Genomic DNA, 12,256 nt, shown 5'->3' with positions numbered 1-12,256 from the left:
CGGAGGTGAATGAATTGATGCGTGGGAAATAGGTAATTTGGGCTAACAGGCCAGTGGGGAAGAGGCCAACATTTCGGATAATGTTTCTGAGATCCGATATCACGATATTTTAATATCAATATTCGAATGATATCCGATATGAATTATTGTTCTGGATCGGACATCCAATCACAGATCGGAGACGGATCGGGTTTTTTTTCAAATAGTTTTGCTCAGCCCTACTTATTGTACTCTAATTTTTAGCAATATTTTCAACATATTTTTGGTCTAAGTGCCACCACAATGCTGAACATAGATATCTACATGTCGTGTGTGTATTCAGTGGCGGACCCAGAAATTTAGAAATGGCGGGCTAACTTTTTTATTTATTTGCTTTATGCGATCCTTCTATTTTACTTTTTTTTATTAAAGGAAAATAGCAATAAAAATCAATATATGAGTCCAAATTACAACCATAGTTTACATCGACTCGTTTAAAAGAATTTTTTTTACTTCCTCCGTATTTTAAAAAGAGATACACTGTGACCGGCACGTAGTTTTAGGAGAGTGGATTGAATTTATTAAAATAAGATGAAAGTGAGGTAGTGAGTGAATTATTTATTATAGTAGAAAGATGATGTGAGTAAGTGTGGGGACCACAAGAAAGAGAGAAATATTAATATAATGGTAAGTGGGGACCAAAACATGTCAAAGAGGAAGTGTATCTCTTTTTAAAATATGGTCGTTCAAGAAAAGTGTATCTCTTTTTAAAATACGGAGGAAATACGAGTGTACATACACAACGAGTTTTCATACGGTAAAAGAAATTTGATTCATTACAATTACACTTGATAAGTAGCCATACTTACCAAAAACAATGACAAAACTACACTATGAATATTGTTTTTAAAAAAAGTTGCATATTTTTTAATGTTTATGGGCATTGTGTTATTATATAATTAAACCCCTAAAAAATTCAATAAAATATAAAGCACAGTACTAACATCTTTGCACACACAAAAACGAAAAAGTACAAGGAAGAAATCATGAAGATATCAAAATATAAAGATAAAAACATTTTAGAGTACATGAACCATGAAGACTGAATGGTCAGTGGTAAAGAGAAAAAAAAATGAAATAATCCAGCATTGAAGAGTCTTGCGCTGCAAGGGTTATGTGCTAATCGTTGAGCTACAGAGGTTTGTTGTTTCTTTAAACAGACATTAATTATTAATATATAAATGTGGAGTTTTTTTTTTTTTTTTTTTCTAGAAAATGGGGGTCCCTTTAGTCCCCTCAAGGACCATGTAGGTCAGCCCCTGTGTGTATTGTATATGTGTATGCAGTATGTATGTATGTATGTATATATGTATGAATATATGTATGTTTGCGTATAGTTGAAGACATACCCTCACTCTCCCATATTTATAAATTGGGTTTGTCTTTGTGCTGCTATGATGACAATTACCCCAATCTAGTATCAGAATGCTATTAAACTTACTATATGTTTGTTTGTGTTGTTTATGGTACATATAGATATTGTGAGGTTTTTCCAATGAGCTGATGACAAGGAGGTATCCGGTCTGTCACGGCACGATCTCTGGTCCGACCTGCAAAACAAGAATATTCCTTCCCTTCGATGCTTAAGTAAGTAAGGGTTTTTAGAAAGAGAAAGTAGAGAGAAGGTAGACAATAAAATATTTGGTGATTGTTGTGTAATTGAATGTCCCTGTCCCTTGGGAGCTGGAGTTATATATATAGTTCTAGGTTATCCAAGGAATGACCTAAAATCCCTACAATATGTTTGGTTGAGCTTGGAGGAGAGGACATGTGTCCCCTGCCTTGTGCATTCGGAGTCCGTACTTGAATGTCATGATGCATTCGATGCTCTTGCAAGTAGGTTGAATCTGTCTCAGGAACACTTATTAAGTTGTTATCTGGGCGGCTTGGAGTATGAAATACAACTATCTGTTAGAATGTTTACACCCACCACTTTACAGCAGACACACTGCCTAGCTAAGCTACAGGATGCAACACACAAAGCCAGAAAACCCAAAACACAATCTAAACCCTTACCACCTCTTTTACCTATACCAAAACCATTTTTCACCAATATTAGTTCTACTTCAAATTGGAGGGGAACAACCGTACCAAACACCAACAGAAAAAACACTAACAGCTGCAGAAATGAGTGATAAGAGAGCTAAGGGCCTATGTTTTTGGTGTGATGAGAAGTTTGAGTTGGGACACATGTGTAAAGGAAAGAGACCTCAACTGTATCACATTGAAGTAGAAGATGATGAAGAGGTAGAAACAAAAGGAGAGGTAGGGGATCAAGCCGAGGTTCTATGTGCACAAATCTCATTACATGCATTGAATGGGAATTGTACCTTTCATACCATGAGAATGATGGGACAACATGGGAAGAAGCCACTGCACATGCTTCTTGACAGTGGAAGCACCCATAATTTTATCGACACTCCCACGCCATTGAAAATGAATTGTAAAGTAGAGAGTGTACCACCTATGTGGGTGAAGGTTGTTAATGGAGGACATCTCGGATGTGATGCTATGATTAAGAACTTCGAATGGAGAATGCAGGGGTATACTTTTGTGGTTGACCTGTTGCTTCTACCCTTGAGTGGGAGTGATGTGGTGATGGGAATTCAGTGGTTTTCCACCTTGGGGCCTATTTTATGGGATTTTAAGAACCTGACCATGGAATTCAAGCAAGGTGGGAAGAAGGTGAAGTTCAACAAGACATTGAAAGGTATCCAGTCCAATCAACTCACAAAATTAATACAAAAAGAAGGTGAATTGTCCAGGTTGCAGCTAGTACAACCCACCACAGATTGGTATCCTCAGTTGAGGTCAGCACAAGCACATGATGATGAAGGGGTACATCCTGATATCAAGACATTTCTTGAAAGCTTCTCTAATGTATTGACGATAATAGAAGGGTTACCGCCTGCAAGAGAAAAGTTTGATCACCAAATTCCACTGAAAGAAGGCAATCAATATTAGACCATACAGGTACCCATCTACACAAAAGACTGATTGAGTTAGTACAAGAACTGACTGATCAAGGCTTTATCATAGATAGTAATAGTTCATTTGCAGCACCTGTGGTGTTGGTGAAGATAAAAGATGGGGGTGGAGGATGTGTGTAGATTACAGAGCACTCAATAAAGCTACTGTCAAAGATAAATTCCCTATACCTGTAATAGAGGAACTGCTCGATGAACTACAAGGTACAATTTTCTTTTGATGATATTCTAGTGTACAGTCCCACTTGGGAAGAACACTTTAACCATTTACAAGTGGTTTTGGAGATCATGAGATCTCATTCCTTGCATGCCAACCTCAAGAAGTGCTCAAACTGATGGGCAATCGCAGGTGTTGAATAGGTGCTTGGAATCATATCTCAGGTGTATGTGCAGTGACACACCACAGGAATGGGCAAGATGGATATCCTTGGCCGAGTTTTGGTACAACGCTAATTTTCATTCAGCAATCAGAATGACCCCTTATGAAGTGTTATATGGACAACCACCTCCTTATCATATTCCTTACTTAGCTGGATCTAGTGCAGTAGAGAGTGTGGACAGAAGCTTACAGCAAAGGGAAGTCACTATAGCTATGTTGAAATAGCACTTAGCTAAGGCACAAAATAGAATGAAGCAGCAAGCAGATAGACAAAGGAGTGAAAGGGAGTTTGAAGTGGGAGATTGGGTCAACCTTACAGACAACAGTCAGTAGAACACAGACCAAACCCGAAACTTGCAGCTAAGTATTTTGGGGCGTATTTGATAATTAAGAAGCTAGGGAAGGTGGCATACACTCTGCAACTTCCTAGCTCATCAAAAGTCCATCCCACCTTTCATGTCTCCCAACTTAAGAGGCACCATGGTTTTGTACCTCCAACAATTGACCCTTCCTCCCTTCTTATTCCTGACCCTAATGTCTCAAAATATCCCATATCGGTGATTGACAAAAGAAGTATAACCATGTTGTAGTACAGTGGCTTGTACAATGGTCAAATTCTACCCCGGAAGATGCAATTGATATTGAGAGTCTATATCCTACTTTTGATCCTTGGGGTCAAGGATCATCTCAAGGGGAAGGCATTGATGCAAGCACCAACCTTCTAGAAACTGGTGTGTTGATGTCAGAAGAAATGGACAAGAAAATGACAAAAGAAGCTAAATTGACAGAGCTAGCAGAGCAACAACTGATTTCCTCATTTTGTGCAAATCCATTGTAAGAGAATATTACAGGGAGGATGAATCCAAACAAAGCAAGGGGTGAGAATGTGAGATGTATCTGATCAATTCTCATTTCTTATTCTATGTTTTTAGTCATTTTGTTATTCAGATTCTGTTATGCATGAAAGGCTATATATATATATATATATAGCTAGAGCTGGCAATGGGTTGGGTTGGGTCGAAATCAGGTCGACCCATTTATAAACGGGTTGAGATTTTCCCAACCCAACCCGACCTGTTTAATTAAACGGGTTGAGATTTTCAACCCAACCCAACCCAACTATAAACGGGTTGACCTGAAGTTGACCCGCTTAATTTTTTCCCCACTTTTAAGTGTAAATTGATTTGACTATAGAATTGCGAGGTGATTTTGTTATGGCATATCTCATAGCAAAAAGTAATACTCCAATATGTATTTGACATGAATCAAAACGTCAAATAATTATTCAATGTTGAAGAGAAAATGAGAAATAAAATCTTTCAAATCACATTCTACAGATCTATATTACATACTTGCTTGAACTTAAACGGGTTAGGCGGGTTGTTTTCGGGTTGAAAATTTCAACCTGACCCAACCCATTTAATTAAACGGGTTGGGTTGGGTTGACCCATTTAATTAAACGGGTTGAAAATCTTGACCCAACCTTTTATTATTGGGTTGGGTTCGGGTTGGGTTGGTGGGTTGGGTCAATTTTTGCCAGCTCTATATATAGCCACTGAAAATGTATGAAGCAGTTATGCTGAATTAATAAAAATCTTCCCTTCTCATTTCCTTCTCTTTCTTAAAATACTCTCTATATTACTATTGATTAAAATCCTTGAAAATTCCCTTTATATATATTCATTCCCCCCATTTCTATAACAATTTAGTAACAATAGAGTTGGTACTTTCTAAAGCTTAATACACCTCTGACTACAGAATCAGTACCAGATCATCAAATTACAAAATCAAAAGGGATCAAAATTTTGTGACTCAGATTTCCGTTGTTTCTGTTTTTTTTCTGAAGCTCCATGATGTTGAAATCCTCAATCGCATTGGCATTTGGCAGCTCAACTCATATAGTCAGTCAGTCACCGTGTTTCTTATGTCACTCAAAAAAACATACTCTGTGTTTGTTTTACTTGCCTATAACATTTGTCAGATTACGAACATGGAACATTTGAGGAATGAATCCTTCTCAACATCAACGGTCGTGGGCCCTAGGGGTACGGGATACCTTCTGCAGAGTGTCCTGATTCGTTAAAGCAAATCATCGGCTCCCATTAACCTTGCATATTCGTCTTCACCAATAACTCCTTTTTTCAACTTCTTCAGAAGCCGGTATTCCCGGGTTAAGTCATCTACATCTTCCTTAGTTTGAACAGCACGTCTTTTCTTTGCTGTTGTCTTCTTCATTTCAGCAGTCTTATTATTTGGTACAGGTTTGCGTTTCTGTAATTTGCCCTTTTGTTTTTCTTCCGATTGTTTCTCCACCAAATTCCTCTTCCTTTGTTTCTCACGAGATTTGTCCCTAAAACAAAACATAAAAGACGGGTTTGTATAATAATTTGCAGAAATAAGAAGAATATCACTACTTTTAATTCAACACTTTAACCAGAAAGACGACATATTTTCTAGGATTGTTTTCTTACTTGAATTTGATCTCCTGCAACTTCACACCCTCAACTCGAATAAAACCATCAGTTGACAGTCCATTCAGCTTCACTTCTGACATTAAAGGTAGCTGCAGTAAACCATATCCCATCCCCAACTTTCCAACCTCCAGTTCTTTCCACCTATATATAATCAACGCCAATTTCCCATTTATCAGCACCTCAATATGTAAATATAAATGTAATTGTATAAATACATATCACAGAGCATCAAATTTTGGTACTCCATATGACCTGAAAATGAAAGAACAATGATGCTCCTTATATGCACGGACGAAAGAGACAAAGGCTTTTTGTCCTTTCTGCATAACATCACGGTCCTTTTGTGAGATAGATCTTATCTGAAATAAGATTTCAAAAAAGACAACGGAGGAGAAATTAGTTTCGTATCCACAGTTTCCTGTTTAACAAGACCACACAATCACACATGCAAGTTTGCAACTAACTATATCTACAATTCCAGAGCATTTTATATTGAAAAAATCATCCCCCAAAAAATAAAATCAAAATATCAAGTCATCCAGACAGTACTCCAAACTGCCAAATCACCCACCTGGGGAATAATATCAGGAGCATTATTTGAGCACTCACGTTCCTGAAGAGGAACCCTCCTAATCCGCAGAAATTCAACATATGCTTCCTCCTGTACATTTTACAACGGTATAACAATCAGTACATCACAAGAATCAGCAACATTTGAACATTGAAATTCCAACTCCAAAGTCTTAACCATCATGTGGAAATTCAAGAAACTACCTTGGGTAAAAGAAAGACAACTGCAGTTCCCTGACTCCCCATGCGAGCAGTTCGTCCAACTCTGTGAATAAATACATTTGGATCTTGTGGGGGATCATACTGCAATAACAGAACAACATAATTGGCATTTTACATGATCTAATTAAATGATACGGAGTAGAAAGTATTAGCACCTAAGACTAATTTAGCCTTACTTTCCCCTCACTGCTTCCAGTAGAACTGTAGCAGGCATTACAAGATCAAATTTTTATCCAAGCCCACCTTTTATTTCATTGCAGTGATAGGAAATTCAGCACAAATTGTAATAACCAAATTTTAACACACAGAAAGAAATTTCAGCACAAAATCGATATATCAGAATTTCAACGCAGTGAAAGAACGTCCAGCACATAATAGTAATATCAGAGAGTGAATACAAGATGCTTCAGTGAAGTATAACTTGCCTTACAACAACATACGAACCTACTATTGCCACCCAAATTCTGTCAGATAGAACCCAATATAAAACCCTGCCTGACAATAAATTCTGTGTTTAACCTCAGAACAGGAGCTAATCTTTTTATGTCCACATCAAATCAAGGAAGATATCAATTTTCAAATGATATTAATATCACAATGATTAGTGTTACCTGCAAAATGCAGTCAACGCCTGGTATGTCCAATCCACGAGCAGCAACATCAGTACATAGAAGAACCCCATTTGAAAGACTCGTAAATGAAGCTAAAGCTTTCTCTCTAGCGTTCTGAGGACATATGAATTGGTAAGAATCTAAAAACGCATAAAATTTCAACTTGAAAAATATAACCCCGAATGTCTTTATTAACCCAAGAGTAAAAGACATGAAATCGTACTTGTTTCATTTTCCCATGAAGAGGGATCAGTGGATGACCCTTCAGAACAGCAAGCTGTGGAAGAACAACTCCCCAGTAATCAACACAAGCGCAAGTCATAAAGTAGCTGCACAGAGTGTAAGAATGTAAATACATCAAACCATTTATCATCTTTAAAGATGTCCATAAAAACAGTAATACACAAAGACACTTTTTGTAACTTACATGATAATCTTTTTGGATTTGTATTTGACTAAAAGGTCAACAAGCTCTGAAGATTTCTTGTCTGCTTCACACTCCATATACTACATGTTAAGAAAGATAGATTACGAGGTAATAAGTAAAATGTCAAAAGAATATAAGGGGAATAAAAATAGCATCTATCTTAGCTAGCGGGTATATTCTGGTCGGCATTAGCAAAAATAAATAAACAAAAGTAGCCTTAAGTTGGGAAAGGAACCATTAAAAACATAGCATAATAGGCAAACTATTTGAGAACGGGAAACATGCACAGTGATATGAATGAGATTTAAACATGATTCACGTAGTAGCCAAACTGTACGCACATTTGAAAGAGCCATTAATGACCAATCATAGGTGGTCAACATTTAACCTTAACATTTAATGAGTTCGAGTCACAGGATCAAGTTCAGTTATACATGTTCAATATAATGTTTGAAACAGCAAAAGCCTATTTCCTGCTTAGCGAGGAAACTAATGAACAACATTTGCATAGTGAATATGCACACATAAATGATATACTGGAAAATTGTTTCCGGGGTCGCCAAATTCAGTGATAGCTCACTGATCTCCAACCTTAGTTTTAAAAGGCGTGAGGCGCACCAAGGCGCAAAGGTCCCTGATGCTTAGGCGCAAGGCGAAGCCGCGCGCCTTTCGTACGCAAGGGGCGCACAATTTTAATTAATTTTTAGTGGTACTTGTTTTATGAAAAAATAAAAAAAATAAGCAAAATAGTATTACTTGTTGTCACAAAGGGATAAAATAGTAATTACAGTAAAATCAAAAGCATTTTTGAGGGGAAAAAACAAACAAGGGGACTAAGGAAGGTTCAAGTAACTTTTTGGTCACTGGTTATTCATTTAGATTCTAAAAAGAAGTGCGCCACATCTTATATAAAACAGTTAATTTAAAATAGAAAAAGGAGTTGACATGACCTGTTACGGAAGAGACGAAGGAAAAAATGGAAAATTTTAGTTTTGGCCTTTTTTTCAAAAAAATTATTACTTGCTAACAACTGGAGCCGTATACTATAAGGCACGTAAGGCGCTGCGCCTTGAGCCTGTAAAAAAGGCACAAAGGGGTGCGCCTCTTGGAGGGTGCCTGAGCCTGTCATGGCTAGGCGTCAGGAACTGCGCCTTGAGCCTAGGCGCGGCCAAGGCGCGCTTTTTAAAACTAAGTCTTTAACCGTCAACACTGCTAAAAGGACAAGCTCCTCATTCAATAACTAATACTTTAGCTGCAAGTGCGTTCCAATTCTCACCTGAGAAGAAGTTACTGTAATGAGTAGACCCATCAGGCCCTCATCAAGACCAGATAGACAATACAAAGAAGAAAACTCAAGCTTAATCGTTTAGGCAAGTTAGAAGGACCCTTATTACATAGCTAACCAATCAGAACAATGATCAAGCAAAGACAGCCACTCCAATTAGAAACTAGCTCTCCGTGAATTCTGAGGTCTCAAGAACAAAAACAATAGACCAAAGAGGAAAAAGTTTAGCTCTCTGCGTGAAGCAAGATCCACGGGAAGGCTTCACACATCTAACAAAAGTATGATGATCTCTATGAATCAAAGTACCTCAATATGGAGTCCTGAAGGCGTTTTGGAAGTGTTCGTAATTGCAGATTTATCATCTGATGATTTCGTTTCTGCGCGAACTTCAACCCTCACAGGATTCCGTAACCCAGCTTTAGAAAGCTCCTCAACTGCTTCAGTCTGAGTAGCAGAAAACAGACCAGTTCTACGGATCTTTGGTAAGCGTGATATGATGTTATTAATCTGCTTCTGAAACCCCATATCCAAAAGCCTGTCAGCTTCATCCAAAATCAAAACCTGTACAAGAAACCAATACAATATGGAATTAAATCAGTTAAGCAAAATTAACAGAAACCCTATTTGCACAGCAGCCCCCCAAACCAAAACAAATGTACGACAATTGAAAATCGACTTTGAACCATGAGATATACGAGGAAGTTCAAATTTGATATGTGTATAATATTAAATATACCTCAAGGTCACGAAATTCCAACACATCTACCCGATCCATGATGTCAAATAACCTTCCTGGTGTCCCAATCAAAACATTTGCCCCATCCTCCTCTATCTTCTTCAAATCTGCTTTAACTTCCCCTCCTCCAACAAGAAGCATTGGCTTGACATTTGAAAGTGTCGATATAAAAGGCAGTGCAACATTATATATTTGTGATGACAACTCCCTTGTTGGTGAAATAATTATCCCAAGCACCTGCAGGACAGTAAATGCTAAGCGCAAGAACAAGCATATTTTGTTCATTGATAAGAAATTAAGAATTATCACACTAATGCAGGAAGAGAGAGCCTAAAATACATCATTTCTTTGAGCTAACAACTAGTAGATTAAAAGGTCAACACTTCATTACCAGAAGATTTTGGTGTTGTTATCACCAATACGAAATTACAACTTGTTCACAGGCCTATTAGCAAGCCTAAATTTTCAAGTTTCAGCTGCCCATTTTTAATAGAGATCAAATTTCCCCATTACCTTCTGTTTCAAATTGAGACAAATATCTGATATAAGCAGCATGAGAAAAATATATCAACAAAAAGACAAATACAGAAACCTTTGTGATAATGTATAGTAACGAACTAACGATAACAGATAATTTAGCAAGTGTTCAGTAAAACCTTGGCAACAATAGCTTATTCCACATAATTACAACAGAACAAAGGCATATGCTCATAACTTAGGGTGCGTTCTATTCACCTAATTTTCACTATTTTTCCTGAACTTATCGTATCTGAACTTATCTGAATTTATTAAAACTTATCAGAACTTATTTTAGTTATAAATTGTGTTTGGATAACACAGTATTTTTCCTGAAATTCTCTTATCTGAACTTATTTTTCCATAATAAGCGGGAATAAGGTGGATAGAACAAAGACTTAGAAGAAATTCAGTAACCAGGCCTCAACCCATGAGTTGGCATCAGGCATATGGAGTCATTTAGCATGCACCATATTCTAAAAGTTCAACTAATTTTGCACCAAGCGTCCCAATAGCTAAAAATTATTGCGAGGAAGCTCAAAAGTCAAAACAAGTATTGTTCTGATTGTTCAAATATATGAGGCAGAATGTCCCGTGTAAAATTTCACGGCAAGGCAATCACATCCTGAAGTATGTCCCTTTCTCACTAAGTAGCCTAATAGGTACTAGGTAGTAACTAATGAGAGTTTTTTATAAAACAAAAATAGGAAGAAGAACACATACATCAGGTTGCAGGTGCATTATTATAGGCATTTACATGGCACACAGAAAGTTACAGATAAACTTATGAGTTTGTACCAAAAGGAACACAAGTGTTATCTTCACCCATCAAAAATTTCTTCAGCATCCACAAATGATAGTGAGGGTCAAGGACATTGTTTAATTACTTCTATGATTAAACAACAAACATAATTTATTTTCTTTTTTCTGAGGTAATATGAACAAGCAGATTCAACAAGAGTGCAACTTCTCCCTAAATCATGTAAGGCAGTAGCTATCAGCCTATCAACAACAGTACATTTTCTCCCCCAAGGCACGAACAAAATCCAATTCACCACAATCAACAATACACCGAATACATGGATTCATTTGACAAAATCATATGCTAGAAGCCTCTAGCTAAGTATTTACACCAAGTCACCAACCACCCTACTTGTTAAAAACCATCATGAAAAGCATCGAGCCCTCAATCACATATTGCATTAACACCCCGTTTAATAAATCAGTAAGGAAGTCCAAAACCAGTGCCCATGGTAATGAAACCTTCATTCCCGAAACAGATGTTATCTTCATAATATTCCAATACCTCTCAATACAATACAACTAGTAAAGGTGGTAATGGTAATGGGAAATCTATCAAAACCCGTAAATTGTTCTTATCATTCAGCACCAATCATCAGTTCATCACTCACTATTTAAACAATACAGCAACAAAGTAACCTTGGTTGAACAAATTTGAATTTACAACTAATCCTAAAAAACATTCACATTTAACTGTACTGAATCAAAATGCGCAATTATACTACATTAATTACAGCAACAAATATAAAATGAATTACAAAAGGAGAGCAAACCTGATGCGGTTTAGGAGAAGGGGAGGACCGGCGGAGAATTTCAACAAGTGGAACCACAAAAGCTAGGGTTTTCCCTGAACCGGTGGCGGCGTCAACGGCGACGTCTTTATAGCTGCAAAGTAAGGGGATAGTGGCGGCTTGAACCGGCGTACAATAGTGGAAACCGCCTCGATGTAAGGCTTCGATAACCGGTTCTGAGAGCGCCGGTTTCAGGTCGGAGAATGAGGTAATGGTTAGGGCATTGTTTTGATTTGAGGTGGTCGCTAACTCTTCCGCCGCCGCCGTCGTCTCCATTGTTTCCGTTTGGCTGCTGATGAAATCACGTTCGCAGAGGGTTTGGGTTTTTGCTTTCCTCAATTTCGTTTGGAGGAAGTATAAGTCACAAGTGACTTGTGGGATTAAAATAATTTAAAATGAAAAATAAAAAAAGGAAAAG

At 37.4% G+C, this 12,256-nt stretch overlaps 1 protein-coding gene across 1 annotated transcript; it reads right to left on the bottom strand.

Moving 5' to 3' along the window:
• Positions 1-5,049: 5,049 nt before the first annotated feature.
• On the bottom strand, positions 5,050-12,202 carry LOC110795142 (DEAD-box ATP-dependent RNA helicase 18). Its single transcript, XM_022000123.2, has 11 exons — positions 11,821-12,202; positions 9,731-9,967; positions 9,301-9,555; positions 7,710-7,789; positions 7,506-7,611; positions 7,283-7,396; positions 6,654-6,752; positions 6,451-6,540; positions 6,132-6,238; positions 5,877-6,020; positions 5,050-5,755 (listed from the first exon to the last, which is right to left on the bottom strand). Exons 1-11 carry the CDS (start codon positions 12,112-12,114, stop codon positions 5,485-5,487), a joined length of 1,797 nt encoding a protein of 598 aa, XP_021855815.1. The 5' UTR covers positions 12,115-12,202; the 3' UTR covers positions 5,050-5,484.
• Positions 12,203-12,256: the final 54 nt, after the last annotated feature.

This window comes from Spinacia oleracea, chromosome 1 (assembly GCF_020520425.1).
Source record: "Spinacia oleracea cultivar Varoflay chromosome 1, BTI_SOV_V1, whole genome shotgun sequence".
Classification (NCBI taxonomy): Eukaryota; Viridiplantae; Streptophyta; class Magnoliopsida; order Caryophyllales; family Amaranthaceae; genus Spinacia; species Spinacia oleracea.
Note: the sequence above shows the minus strand (reverse complement) of the source record. Positions and strands in the feature narration are given on the sequence as shown.